We start from the raw sequence: 16146 nt of genomic DNA, 5'->3' as shown, positions 1-16146 counted from the left end.
TCATTATGATGGCTGGCTTAATTGCTGCATGATGCATGATATATAGATAGTTTCGAATCATGCATATATCTTTCCCATGGTCTATGATGATTGCTTAAATAATATTACTGCAGATAGAAGAAGCTTCATACACGCGTCTCTGTCACACCAAGAAAATCTTGATGGTGAACGGCCAGCACCCGGGGCCAACCATCGAAGCAAGAAAGGGTGACACTGTTATGGGCAGAGTTTACAACCGTGCAGAGTATAACATTACAATCCGTTGAAACGTCTCAAATCTTTGTGCAGAGTATAGCATTTGTACTCCGACCTGTCGGACCAGGGGTTCCTAGGCTGCTCCACGCCATGCCTGGAATATAATGTACCCAGAATTATTTAATATATGGTGCCAATCGATGATGGTCCATCATATATAGGAACACGATACGTAGTGTTTTTTTTTTTGGGTAAAGTGGTACGTAGTTCATTTAGCATGTAGTTTCAAATATTATAAGTGCTCACAGATTTTGAGAGGTACCAATGGATTGTAATGTTACATCCTGCACGGTTGTAAACTCTGCCCATAACGGTGTCACCCTTTCTTGCTTCGATGGTTAGCCCCGAAAATTGACCGTTCGCCGTTAGGATTTTTTTGGTGTGACAGGGACGCATGTATGAAGCTTCTTCTATCTGCAGCAATATTATTTAAGCAATCATCATGAACCATTAGAAAGATATACGCATGATTCGAAACTATCTATATATCATGCATCATGTAGCAATTAAGCCAGCCCATCATAGTGACCATAACGTGCGTAGACATCTATAAGCTCCAATCAAGAAAAAATTCAGGGAACAAAAAAAGAAAAAGAAAAAGAAAAAAAACTAAATGCCCGAGTGAAGTTAAACTTATGACGAATTATTGGAACCCTCTTCCACGGTCGGTCCAACCATAAAAGTTTTATCCTTCACCATCAACAGCCAATCAGGTGATCTCTACAACTGCTCCAAACCAGCTGGTAAATTCCTACCACCTGTCATGCCTGCAGTAGTGCTCTATCTTATCCTTTTGTCTCACATTTGTTTACCTCTCTCTCTCTCTCCATATGTATACACAAATATGGGGACATTCAAGGCCTTGGTAGAGTATGGCAAGAACTACCCCTCCAAGTGGTCAATGCAGCCCTCAACGAGGAGCACTTCTTGGCCATCACCAGACACCGGCCCACGGTGGTCAGTACCGATGCAAGCTACACCAAACCCTTCATGACCGAGTTCATCATAATCACGTCGGGCCAACCATGGACCTCCTCTGAAGGTCAACCAACCAGTTACTAATTCCACCAACAATTGCTACTACATGGCAGCTTCAGCCTATGCGAGCACCAACAGCATCACCTCCGATAGCACCACAATCACAGCAAACATAGAGTACATCAATGCCACCGTCGATTCATTGACCCCATGGCCAAAATTCTCCTCCCTCCCTGCCTCCATCGACATGGACTTGACAACTACATTCACCACCAAACTCCGATCTCTGGCGAGCAAAGACCATCCGATCCATGTCCCGCAAACCATCGACGAATGGATCGTTATCACCATAGCCGTCAATGAGATTTTATACCCGAATCGCTCATGCCAGGGGCCCGACGGAAATCGACTGGCTGCTAGTCTTAACAACATAAGCTTTGTCGCTCCACGAATCGATGTCCTTGAGGCCTACTATCGGGTTATCCATGGGGTATATGGGACAGGATTTTCAAGTGAGCCACCATTCTACTTCAACTTCACTGGCGATAACTGCCCAAGAGCTTGTTGTTTCCAAAGACTGCGGCGGAAGTCAGGATCCTGACGTACAATACTAGCATGGAGATGGTGTTCCATGAAAAAATATTGGTTGCAACAGTGATACCACGTCATATTTGTCACAAATCAATAAAAATCCCTATATTTTATCAAATCTAATGTATTTCATTGATTCATGTGAATGATATCTACACTATCTTTGTATTTTATTGATTCTTGATTTCTTATTGGTTTGTTGTAAATATGATATGAATATTTTCTCACGTTCCATGGACCAACCTTTTGGCAGTGTTGAACCATCCCATTTACTTGCATGGCTATAGCTTCTACGTGGTGGGAAGGGGGTTCGGAAATTATGACAATGATAACGACCCGACGACCTATATTGGTGGACCCCCCATTTGAGAACACTGTTGCAGTGCCCTAGAGTGGGTGGCCCCATCAGATTCAGGGCCACAAACCTTGGTGAGTTAATTTGGTTCTTTTCTTAGTTCTTTTTCCTATGTGAAAATAATTTTCATTATATTTTCTTTTATTTCTATTTATCCACTTTGAATACATTTGTTAGGTGTATGGTTCATGCACTGCCACTTGGAACACCATCTCATTAAGAATGGACATTGTGTTCATAGTAAAGAATGTGCTGGCCCACAAGCTCGGTTGCTGCCTCCACCTCCAAGCATGCCTCCTTGTTGAAGATATGATACAAATTATAGGTCTAAAATATTGGTTTCTTTCATATTATTCAAGTTAGGTACCTCAATGAAGATTTGTTCTTTTCATGTTAGTAGAAGACTATAAATAAAAGGCAGCGATATACTCTCTGTTTCACATGGGGGATTTGTAGATGAATTTGTTTCACTAATGTTTTATCATTCCATTCACTTATCATTTCAATTATAATTAAGATGTTCGTAACTCTATGCATTATCTCAATTCGTTATCATTTTAGCTCGAAATATGAATTGCTTTTATGAACATGTGCAATTTAGCTATTAGCACATAGATCGAAGAAGTATCCTTTCAAGAGCATATTTGGCGACATGAAGGTCCCATCAAAAGCAGCCATAATATCTCAAAGTAGAAAATTAATTGGGATATAATGTCTTTAACTTATTCATGAGGGTAGTGTTTGGTAGTCCTAAAAATATTCCTCAAATAGGAATACAAACTCCCCTATAATAGATATCCCCAATTAGTATTTGGTTGGAAATCTGCAGGATCCATTGGGAATAAGGCACGTTATTCCCTAATCTAGAATAAGTGGCAATTATTTCTCATAAGGACTAGAATAAGCTATTCCATAGTTCAACATAGAATAGCTTATTCAAGGTAGATGGGAATATGGTGCAATTAATGCACAATTAATGCTTGTTGACCGAAATAGCTAAACCTATAGGGCCCATCAGGAATATATTAGTGTTGGGGAATAAATAGGAATAAGCTTTATTCCATAGAGAATAAGGGCAACCAAATACTATCGAGATGAATTATTATTTAAACATCCAATATTTTATAGTTTACCAAAAAAGAAAAATATACTTTTTAATGATACAAGTTTCCACTTAGATTAGTTTGGTAGTTGGCGATCTATCAGATTGCTGGTAATTTAAAGGAGCCCCACTAGATTACCACGTTTGTATGCCATTTGGCTTGGTAATGTAGATTACCTCCCATGAAGTAATTTGGATCATCAAAGAAAGGGATGGCTATCCAGATTACCACTACTTTGGTAATCTTGTAAAATAAATTTTTGGATGAAACTGCCCTCTTCCCCACCCTCCACCTCACGCAGCCTCCTCCTTAACCTCCTCCTCCGCTTCCTCCTCCTCTTTCCCGACAGCCTCCTCCATCATCCTCCTCCCCAGCGGCCTCCTCCTCAACCTCCCCATGAAGCTGGATGAGGAGGGAGATGCCCCCGGAGATGTGGACCGAGGGTAGAGCGCGGGTGAGGGAGGCGCTCCAAGGGTGGGCGATGCGGTCATCGAGCCAGACGTATCCGTGCATGGCCCTCGACCATCGCCGTAGGTGAAGGACTCCCAGTACCGCGGCTAGAGCTGGGCAAAGCCGACGATGCTGAAGACGACATCGTGGAGGGAAAGCGGTGCAGTGGTGTCATCCTCCAGGTAAGGGATCCTGGAGAAGAGGCACGGGTGGTGGAGTCGTGGGGCAGTGCGGGCATTCGGGGGCTCGGAGTGCAATGTCGGAGGCACGACGAGCGAGTACGAGTTCGCTGGGGGGGCGAGGTGCGGTGCCGGAGGCACGACGGGCAGATGCGGGTTCACTGGGGGCCAGGAGGCGATGCAGGTGGGTGGGAGGAGGCGGTGTAGGAGGGTGGAGGTGCCGGAGGCACAGATGGCTGGGGAGCAGCGGAGGCCATCGAGGGCGAGGGGAAGGGGGTCGGGGTGTGGCGTGCGGGCACTACAACAAAAAGGAATATTTGGAAAGCAAAAAAAGTATCGCAAATACTAAATTTCTATCGTAAATACTTATTTATATGAAAATTTCATCGCTAATAATTAGTCATTAAAAATATGGTCGTAGATAATATTTGCGATGGAAACAAAATTTCATCGCTAATAATTCTTTTTTTGTGATGAATAATTTTTGTCACAAAAAATTTTTATGTTTAAAATTATTTACGATGGAAATTTTTGTTGCAAATAAAATATTTTTATCATAAATAAAATTATTTACGATGATAATTTCTATCATAAATAATCTAATCAATAAATTTAATATTTTTTAACAAATAAATTATTTTTTATGATGAATAAGTTCCATCATAAATATTTTCATCGTCAAAAATATTATTTACAATGAAAATATTCCATCATAAATAATTTTTTAAATAATTTAAATTTAAAAAAAAATAAATTATTGATGATGGAAACCTACCATCGCAAATAAAGTTATTTAAGACATAAATTTCATCGCAAATAATTTCATCACTAATTAAAATATAATATTTTTTAAAAAATAATTTATAAATATATATTTTTTAATTTATATTTTAGTGTTTTAGATTTATAATCTATAAAATAAAAATAAAAAATTCACACGGTAAATCCATAAATAAATTTGATCATTTTAGTATATTAAATTATAATTATAAAAAAATTAATAATTATAAGAGATTTAAATAAAAATGAAAAAGTATAAAAATAAGTCGCTGGCTGTCAAGCATCAGTATCTAAAGAAGGAGAATGGGTGTAGCATGACGGATCGGCCTACTACTGTCTCATCAGTTCCATCATCTACTCCATTTGCACCAAATGCTCCATCATCTGCATCTGGAACGATTGGTACGAGTCGATGCATGCGGTCAACTCATCAGCTCATTATCGATCCTCACCAGCTCACTGTCAATCCTCAGCGGATAACTATTTTCAAATTTTTTACTAAGAAATCGGTTGTAAAATCGATCGTTAATTATTTTAAAATTTTTTTATTCATAAAATCGATCGTAAAATCGATCTCTAATTATTTTGAAACTTTTTATTAAAAATTAATTACTAATTATTTTTATTTTTTATTAAAGAATTGATCGCAAAAATGATCTGAACCTCTCCTTTCACTTCTTCGTCAGACGAGATGAAATTAGAATTGGAGCTTTCCGCACTCTCGCTCTTCTACATGGTAACACGGGCCAATGAGTGCCTTCTCTTGCTTCTTTCTATCTCGCCTATTACAATCTCTTTATATTATCACATAAAAAATTTAACAGATGCCGTCCAATTTGATCATGAGAAATCTTTTCTTCTCAAGAAGAATCTAAATGCCCCAAATATTTTTGTCATCTACCTGTTCGATCTCATCAGATCTGATTTTCTCTCTGGCTTTCTCGATCATTTTCCCAGGATTGCATCATGCCTTTAGCGTGTTTGATGAATTGCCTACCACACAGCATGTTCATGTGAGCCATCATTTGGAATTTTATGTCTTCTGGTTAGTTTCAATACATCCAAATCTATCGCTCAGCGTGGAGCTTCTGCAAGAGGATTCCTATAATTCGTCATAAGTTTAACCTCTCTTAGGCGTTTAATTTTTTATTATTATTTTTTTTTGTTCATAAAGCATATCTAAGAGAGAGAGCGAGCGAACTCAATGCACGTTTCTATTTTGAGAAATTTCTATTGATACTAAAATAATTTAACTTTCCAAAAAAAAAAGTCATTAATACTTTTGATAGCATGTCATGCATATCCAAGCCTGGGGTAATTAGATAATGCGAATGACTGGGCCATTTATCCTAGGGTAATTAGATAATGCGAATGACTAGGCCATTTATCCTGACGCAAAATCTGCAGCGATGCATGCAAGCGGTTACCTCTATAAATACCCGATGGTGGATGTCTCAAAGGCCAAACAGCACACAGAGCAAACTTCTCTCTCTTCCATTCACTCCTATCAAGTTATAGGCATCCTAAGGTTCTCCATCATGCAGCTATTCAGGTTTATGGTGTTATACAATCCACTTGCTATCTCAGTTTCGGTTATGACTCGTCATTATGGCTTTGTCGTAAGTTTAACTTCATCAATTTTGCCATTTGAGGTTTTCCATACGAAAATAGATTTTTTGGAAAAAGATTCACATATATACAATCTGAACACATGCTCATATGGCTAGCTTATGTTTGGTTTTTTTTTTCTTTTTCTTTTTTTATTCCCTGAATTTTTTCTTGTTTGGAGCTTATAGATGTCTACGCGCGTTACGGTCACTATGATGGGTGGCTTAATTGCTGCATGATGCATGATATATAGATAGTTTCGAATTATGCGTATATCTTTCCTATGGTCTATGATGATTGCTTAAATAATATTGCTGCAGATAGAAGAAGCTTCATACATGCGTCTCTGTCACACCAAGAAAATCCTGATGGTGAACGGCCAGCTCCCGGGGCCAACCATCGAAGCAAGAAAGGGTGACACTGTTATGGGTAGAGTTTACAACCGTGCAGAGTATAACATTACAATCCATTGAACGTCTCAAATCTTCGTGCAGAGTATAGCATTTGTACTCTGGCCTGTCGGACCAGGGGTTCCCAGGCTGCTCCACGCCATGTCTGGAATATAATGTACCCAGAATTATTTAATATATGGTGCCAATCGATGATGGTCCATCATATATAGGAACACGATACGTAGTGTTTTTTTTTTTTTGGGTAAAGTGGTACGTAGTTCATTTAGCATGTAGTTTCAAATATTATAAGTGCTCGAAGATTTTGAGAGGTACCAATGGATTTTAATGTTACACCATGCACGGTTGTAAACTCTGCCCATAACGGTGTCCCCCTTTCTTGCTTCGATGGTTGGCCCCGAAAACTAGCCGTTCGCCGTCAGGATTTTTTGGTGTGACAGGGACGCATGTATGAAGCTTCTTCTGTCTGCAGCAATATTATTTAAGCAATCATCATGGACCATGAGAAAGATATACGCAAGATTCGAAACTATCTATATATCATGCATCATGTAGCAATTAAGCCAGCCCATCATAGTGACCATAACGCGCGTAGACATCTATAAGCTCCAATCAAGAAAAAATTCAGGGAACAAAAAAAAAAAAGAAAAAAAAAAACTAAACGCCCGAGTGAAGTTAAACTTACGATGAATTATTGGAACCCTCTTCCACGGTCGGTCCAACCATAAAAGTTTTATCCTTCACCATCAACGGCCAATCAGACGTTCTCTACAACTGCTCCAAACCAGCTGGTAAATTCCTACCACCTGTCATGCCTGCAGTAGTGCTCTATCTTATCCTTTTGTCTCACACTTGTTTACCTCTCTCTCTCTCTCTCTCTCTCTCTCTCTCTCCATATGTATACACAAATATGGGGACATTCAAGGCCTTGGTAGAGTATGGCAAGACCTACCTCCTCCAAGTGGTAAATGCAGCCCTCAACGAGAAGCTCTTCTTGGCCATCGCCAGACACCAGCTCACGATGGTCGGCACCTATGCGAGCTACACCAAACCCTTTATGACCGAGTTCATCATAATCACGTCGGGCCAGACCATGGACCTCCTCCTGAAGGTCAACCAACCAGTTACTAATTCCACCAACAATTGCTACTACATGGCAGCTTCGGCCTATGCGAGCACCAACAGCATTGCCTCCGATAGCACCACAATCACAGCAATCATAGAGTACATCAATGCCACCGTTGGTTCATTGACCCCACGGCCACAATTCTCCTCCCTTCCTGCCTCCAATGACATGGACTCGGCAACTAAATTCACCACCAAACTCCGATCTCTGGCGAGCAAAGACCATCCGATCCATGTCCCGCAAACCATCGACGAACGGATCATTATCACCATAGCCGTCAATGAGATTTTATACCCAAATCGCTCGTGCCAGGGGCCCGACGGAAATCGACTGGCCGCTAGTCTTAACAACATAAGCTTTGTCGCTCCACGAATCGATGTCCTTGAGGCCTACTACCGAGTTATCCATGGGGTATATGGGATAGGATTTTCGAGTGAGCCACTATTCTACTTCAACTTCACCGGCGATAACTGCCCAAGAGCTTGTTGTTTCCAAAGACTGCGGAGGAAGTCAGGGTCGTGGCGTACAATACTAGCATGGAGATGGTATTCCATGAAAAAATATTGGTTGCAACAGTGATACCACGTCATATTTATCACAAATCAATAAAAATCCCTATATTTCATCGAATCTAATGTATTTCATTGATTCATGTGAATGATATCTACACTATCTTTGTATTTTATTGATTCCTGATTTCTTATTGGTTTGTTGTAAATATGATATGAATATTTTCTCACATTCCAGGGACCAACCTTTTGGCAGCGTTGAACCATTCCATTCACTTGCATGGCTATAGCTTCTACGTGGTGGGAAGGGGGTTCGGAAAATTATGACAATGATAAGGACCCGGCGACCTATATTGGTGGACCCCCCATTTGAGAACACTGTTGCAGTGCCCTAGAGTGGGTGGGCCGCCATCAGATTCAGGGCCACAAACCTTGGTGAGTTAAGTTGGTTTCTTTTCTTAGTTCTTTTTCCTATTGTGAAAATAATTTTCATTATATTTTCTTTTTATTTCTATTTATCCACTTTGAATACATTTGTTCAGGTGTATGGTTCATGCACTGCCACTTGGAATACCATCTCAGTTAGAGAATGGACATTGTGTTCATAGTAAAGAATGGTGCTGGCCCACAAGCTCGGTTGCTGCCTCTGCCTCCAAGCATGCCTCGTTAGAAGATCTGATACAAATTATAGGTCTAGAAATATTGGTTTCTTTCATATTATTCAAGTTAGGTACCGCAATGAAGATTTGTTTCTTTTCATGTTAGTAGAAGACTATAAATAAAAGGGCAGCGATATACTCTCTATTTCACATGGGGGATTTGTAGATGAATTTGTTTCACTAATGTTTTATCATTCCATTCAATTATCATTTCAATTATAATTAAGATGTTCATAACTCTATGCATTATCTCAATTCGTTATCATTTTAGCTCGAAATATGAATTGCTTTTATGAACACGTGCAATTTAGCTATTAGCACATGGATCGAAGAAGTATCCTTTCAAGAGCATATTTGGCGACATGAAGGTCCCATCAAAAGCAGCCATAATTATCTCAAAGTAGAAAATTAATTGGGATATAATGTCTTTAAACTTATTCATGAGGGTAGTGTTTGGTAGTCCTAAAAATATTTTTCAAATAGGAATACAAACTCCCCTAGAATAGATATCCCCATATTAGTATTTGGTTGGAAATCTGCAGGATCCATTGGGAATAAGGCTACGTTATTCCCTAATCTAGAATAAATGGCAATTATTTCTCATTAAGGACCTAGAATAAGCTATTCTATAGTTCAACATAGAATAGCTTATTCAAGGTAGATGGGAATATGGTGCAATTAATGCACAATTAATGCTTGTTGACCGAAATAGCTAAACCTATAGGGCCCATTAGGAATATATCTAGTGTTTGGGGAATAAGTAGGAATAAGCACATTCCATAGAGAATAAGGGCAACCAAATACTATCGAGATGAATTATTATTTAAACATCCAGTGTTTTATAGTTTACCAAAAAAGAAAATATACTTTTTAATGATAATGAGTTTCCACTTAGGTTGAGTTTGATAGCTGGCAATCTATCCAGATTGCTGGTAATTTAAAGGAGCCCCATCATATTACCATATTTGGTATGCCATTTGGCTTGGTAATGCAGATTATCAGGTAATCCAAATTACCTCCCATGAAATAATTTGGATCATCAAAGAAAGGGATGGCTATCCAGATTACCACTACTTTGGTAATCTTGTAAAATAAATTTTTGGATGAAATTGCCCTCTTCCCCACCCTCCACCTCACGCAGCCTCCTCCTTAACCTCCTCCTCCGCTTCCTCCTCCTCTTCCCCAACAGCCTCCTCCATCATCCTCCTCCCCAGCGGCCTCCTCCTCAACCTCCCCGATGAAGCTGGATGAGGAGGGAGATGCCCCCGGAGATGCGGACCGAGGGTAGAGCACGAGTGAGGGAGGCACTCCGAGGGTGGGTGATGCGGTCATCGAGCCAGACGTATCCGTGCATTGGCCCTCGACCGTCGCCGTAGGCGGAGGACTCCCAGTACCGCGGCTAGAGCTGGGCAGAGCCGACGATGCTGAAGAGGACATCGTGGAGGAAAAGCGGTGCAGTGGTGTCATCCTCCAGGTATGGGGATCCTGGAGAAGAGGCACGGGTGGTGGAGTCGTGGGGCAGTGCGGGCATTCGGGGGCTCGGGGTGCAATGTCGGAGGCACGACGAGCGAGTGTGGGTTCGCTGGGGGCGGGGTGCGGTGCTGGAGGCACGACGGGCAGATGCGGGTCACTGGGGGCCAGAAGGCGATGCAGGTGGGTGGGAGGAGCGGTGTAGGAGGGTGGCGATGCCGGAGGCACAGATGGCTGGGGAGTAGCGGAGGCCACCGAGGGCGAGGGGAAAGGGGTTGGGGTGTGGAGTGCGGGCACTCAACAAAAAGGAATATTTGGAAAGCAAAAAAAGTATCGCAAATACTTATTTATGGTGAAAATTTCATCGCTAATAATTAGTCGTTAAAAATATGGTCACAGATAATATTTGCGATGGAAACAATAATTTCATCGTTAATAATTCTTTTTTTGTGATGAATAATTTTGTCACAAAAAAATTTTATGTTTAAAATTATTTACAATAAAAATTTTTGTTGCAAATAAAATATTTTTATCATAAATAAAATTATTTACAATGAAAATTCTATCATAAAAAATCTAATCAATAAATTTAATATTTTTCAACAAATAAATTATTTTTTACGATGAATAAGTTCCATCATAAATATTTCATCATCAAAAATATTATTTACGATAAAAATATTCCATCATAAATAATTTTTAAAAAAATTAAATTTAAAAAAAATAAATTATTTATGATAGAAACCTTCCATCGCAAATAAAGTTATTTAAGACATAAATTTCATCGCAAATAATTTCATCACTAATTAAAAATATAATATTTTTAAAACAAATAATTTATAAATATATATATTTTTATTTATATTTTTAGTGTTCTAGATTTATAATCTATAAAATAAAAATAAAAAATTCACATAGTAAACCCATAAATAAATTTGATCATTTCAGTATATTAAATTATAATTATAAAAAATTAATAATTACAAGAGATTCAAAATAAAAATGAAAAAGTATAAAAATAAGTTGCTGGCTGTCAAGCATCAGCATCTAAAGAAGGAGAATAGGTTAGTATGACGGATCGGCCTACTGCTGTCTCATCAGTTTCATCATCTACTCTATTGCACCAAATGCTCCATCATCTGCTTCTGGAACGATTGGTACGAGTCGATGCATGCGTCAACTCATCAGCTCACTATCGATCCTCAGCAGCTCACTATCAATCCTCAGCGGATAACTATTTTCAAATTTTTATTAAGAAATTGGTTGCAAAATTGGTCGTTAATATTTTAAATTTTTTTTATTAATAAAATCGATCGTAAAATCAATCACTAATTATTTTTAAATTTTTTATTAAAAATTAATTACTAATTATTTTTATTTTTTATTAAAAAATTGATCGCAAAAATGATCTGAACCTCTCCTTTCACTTCTCCGCCGGACGAGACGAAATTAGAATCGGAGCTTTCCGCACTCTCGCTCTTCTACACGTAACACGGGCCAATGAGTGCCTTCTCTTGCTTCTTTCTATTGCCTCAGATTTTATTTTTTCCCCTTCTTTGTCTATGCTCTCGCCTATTACAATCTCTTTCTATTATCACATAAAAAATTTAACAGATGCCGTCCATTTGATCTTGAGAAATCTTTTCTTCTAAAGAAGACTCTAAACGCCCCAAATATTTTTGCCATCTACCTGTTCGATCTCGTCGGATCTGATTTTCTCTCTGGCTTTCTCGATCATTTTCCTAGGATTGCATCACGCCTTTAGCGTGTTTGATGAATTGCGTAACCACGCAGCATGTTCATGTGAGCCATCATTTGGAATTTTATGTCTTCTGGTTAGTTTCAATTCATCCAAATCTATCGCTGAGCGTGGAGCTTTTGCAAGAGGATTCCTATAATTCATCGTAAGTTTAACTTCTCTTGGGCGTTTAGTTTTTTTTCTTTTTCTTTTTTTTGTTCATAAAGCATATCTACAAGAGAGAGCGAGCGAACTCAACTTACGTTTCTATTTTGAGAAATTTTCGTTGATACTAAAATAATTTGACTTTTCCAAAAAAAATCATTAATATTTTGATAGCATGTGATGCATATCCAAGCCTGGGGTAATTAGATAATGCGAATAACTGGGCCATTTATCCTAACGCAAAATCTGCAGCGATACATGCAAGCGGTTGCCTCTATAAATACCCGATGGTGGATGTCTCGAAGGCCAGACAGACACAGACAATTCTCTCTCTTCTATTCCCTCCTTTCAAGTTATAAGCATCCTAAGGTTCTCCACATGCAGCTGTTCGGTTTTATGGTGTTATGCAGTCCACTTGCTATTCTAGTTTCGGCTATGACTTGCCATTATGGCTTCGTCGTATGTTTAACTCCATCAATTTTGCCATTTGAGGTTTTCCATACGAAAATAAATTTTTTGAAAAAAAATTCACATATATACAATCTGAACACATGCTCGTATGGCTAGCTTATGTTTAGTTTTTTTTCTTTTTCTTTTTTGTTCCCTGAATTTTTTCTTGATCGAAGCTTATAGATGTCTACACACATACGATTCACTATGATGGCTGGCTTAATTGCTGCATGATACATGATATATAGATAGTTTCAAATCATACGTATATCTTACCTATGGTCCATGATGATTGCTTAAATAATATTGCTGTAGATAAAAAAGCTTCGTACACGCGTCTCTGTCATACCAAGAAAATCCTGACAGTGACGGCCAGTTTCCGGGGCCAACCATCGAAGCAAGAAAGGGTGACACCATTATGGGTAGAGTTTACAAATCGTTCAGGGTATAATATTACAATCCATTGGTACGTCTCAAAATCTTCGAACATTTGTAATATTTGAAACTACATGCTAAATAAATTACGTACCACTGTACCAAAAAAAAACACTACATATTGAGTTCCTATATACGATGGACCGTCGTCGATCGGCATCATATATTAAATAATTTGGTACATTATATTCCAGGCATGGCGTGGAGCAGCCTAAAACCCCTGGTCCGACGGGCGGAGTACCTCACACAGTGTCCAGTCCAGCCCGGAACTAACTTCACGTACACAATCCTCTTCTCTGAAGAGGAAGGGACCCTCTGGTGGCATGCCCACAGCGATTGGAATCGGGCAACGGTTATAGTGCACCCCCGGCCGGTACCACCTTCCCTTCCCTCAAGCCCAACAAGGAGATACCCATCATTCTAGGTACGTATATACATGCATCCTTATATCTCTCCAGTTATTCTAGTATATATGCTCTGTATCATGCATGCAAATTTTTTTCACAACTCCTAGCCCACTAACGCTGCAGCAATGCCGCGGTAGAGTGTGACGTTCATGCATGGGTGCAATGTATAAGTAGGCTTTTTCTTAATTTGATTCATGCACGGAGACGTCACAAAATATCGATCGACCATTTCATTATTATACTAATTAATTAATTACTAACAGGAGAATGGTGGACGGCCAACGTGGTGAAGTCATAGAAGATGCTCTCCGCACCGTCAGTGGTCGGCCCAAGTTATCTGATGCCTTCACCAAATAAAATTTCTGTGGTCGGACCGACTCATGAAAAAATTATAATCGGACTCGTCATCGCCTTCCACATCTCCAAACATGCCCCGTGCGCTTACGCGTGCGTTAAAATACTAAGAAAATAGGAATAAAAAACTCCTGAGGGGTTATGTGATGTTTATCAAAACTGTTCAAATACCCTTAGAGTTTATCCATTCCTATTTTTAGTATTTAATCGGACTTACGATGCGCTATGTTTTAAGACGTGGCAGGTGATGACGGTCCGACCATAATTTCTTACATGTCGGTCAGACATAGAAGTTTTATCCTTCACCATCAACGGCCAATCAGGCGATCTCTACAACTGCTCCAAACCAGCTGGTAAATCCCTACCACCTGTCATGCCCGCAGTAGTGCTCTATCTTATCCTTTGTCTCACATTTGTTTACCTCTCTCTCTCCATATGTATACACAAATACGGGGACATTCAAGGCCTTGGTGGAGTATGGCAAGACCTACCTCCTCCGAGTGGTCAATGCAGCCCTCAACGAGGAGCTCTTCTTCGCCATCACCGGACACCAGCTCACGGTGGTCGGCACTAATGCGAGCTACACCAAATCCTTCACGACGAGTTCATCATGATCATCGGCCAGATCATGACCTTCTCCCGAAGGCCAACCAACCAGTTACTAATTCCACCAACAATCGCTACTACATGGCAGCTTCAGTGTATGCGAGCACCAATGGTGTTGCCCCGATAACACCACAACCATAGCAATATAGAGTACATCAATGCCACCGCCGGCTCATCGACCGCGCAGCCACAATTCCCTCCCTCCCTGCCTCCAACGACATGGATTCGGCAACTAAATTCACCACCAAATTCCGATCTCTGGCGAGCAAAGACCGCCCGATCCATGTCCCGCAAATATTGACGAACGAATCATCATCACCATAGCTGTCAATGAGATTTTATGCCCGAATCGCTCGTGCCAGGGCCCGATGGAAACCGGCTGGCTGCTAGTCTTAACAACATAAGCTTTGTCGCCCCAGGATCGATGTCCTTGAGGTCTACCATGGGTTATCCACGGGTATATGGGACAGGGTTTTGAGTGAGCCGCCATTCTACTTCAACTTCACCGATGATAACTTGCCAAGAGCTTGTTGTTCCAAGGACTACGGGAAATCAAGTCCTGGAGTACAATACTAGCCTGGAGATGGTGTTCGATGAAAAAATATTCATTGCGACGGTGATATCACGTCATATTTATCACAAATTAATAAGAATCTTTATATTTCATCGATTCTAGTGTATTTGATTTTCGTGAATGATATTACATTATCTTTGTATTTCACTGATTTCTGACTTCTCATGAGTTTGTTGCAAATATGACGTGGTATCACCATTGTAATGAATATTTTCTCACGTTCCAGGGGACCAACCTTTTGGCAGCGTTGAACCATCCCATTCACTTGCATGGCTATAGCTTCTACATGGTGGGAAGGGGGTTCGGAAATTATGACAAGGACAAGGACCCGGCGACCTATAACTTGGTGGACCCCCATTTGAGAACACTGTTGCAATGCCCAAGAGTGGGTGGGCCCCATCAGATTCAGGGCCACAAACCCTGGTGAGTTAATTTGGTTTCTTTTCTTAGTTCTTTTTCCTAGATAAAGATGTGAAAATAATTTTAATTATATTTTCTTTGTATTTCTATCTATCCACTTGGAATATATTTGTTCAGGTGTATGGTTCATGCACTGTCACTTGGAACGCCATCTCAGCTGGGGAATAGACACTGTGTTCATAGTAAAGAATGGTACTGGCCCGCAAGCTTAGTTGCTGCCTCCACCTCCAAATATGCCTCCTTGTTAGAAGATCTATTACAAATCATAGGTCTAGAAATTAATATTGATTTTTTTTTATATTATTCAAGTTAGGTACTGCAATGAAGATTTGTTTCTTTTCGTGTTAGTAGAAGACTATAAATAAAAGGGCAGCGATATACTCTCTATTTCACATGGGAGATTTGAAGATGAATTTGTTTCACTAATGTTTTATCATTCCATTCACTCATCATTTCAATTATAATTAAGATGTTCGTAACTCTATGCATTATCTCAATAGATTACCATTTTAGCTCGAAATATG

The 16146-nt window shown here is 39.8% G+C and overlaps 2 protein-coding genes and 1 pseudogene across 2 annotated transcripts in view; 2 read left to right on the top strand and 1 right to left on the bottom strand.

Annotated features, from left to right (window-relative positions):
• The window catches only part of LOC140855599 (uncharacterized), a 113927-nt gene that overhangs the window by 88910 nt on the left and 8871 nt on the right, over window positions 1-16146 (bottom strand). The window lies entirely within an intron of this gene.
• On the top strand, window positions 1340-1834 carry LOC140855234 (laccase-21-like). The gene has a single exon (XM_073251109.1). It carries the CDS (start codon window positions 1340-1342, stop codon window positions 1832-1834), a length of 495 nt encoding a protein of 164 aa, XP_073107210.1.
• Window positions 7620-16056, top strand: LOC105035026 (putative laccase-9; annotated as a pseudogene).

Source organism: Elaeis guineensis, chromosome 2 (genome assembly GCF_000442705.2).
Source record: "Elaeis guineensis isolate ETL-2024a chromosome 2, EG11, whole genome shotgun sequence".
Lineage (NCBI taxonomy): Eukaryota > Viridiplantae > Streptophyta > Magnoliopsida > Arecales > Arecaceae > Elaeis > Elaeis guineensis.
The sequence above is the reverse complement of the archived record's forward strand: the minus strand, read 5'-3'. Positions and strand labels throughout refer to the sequence as shown.

What these genes read in the sequence shown, in the direction of transcription:
- LOC140855234 (XM_073251109.1), top strand. Translation starts at nt 1,340, where the DNA reads ATGGCAGCTTCAGCCTATGCGAGCACCAACAGCATCACCTCCGATAGC.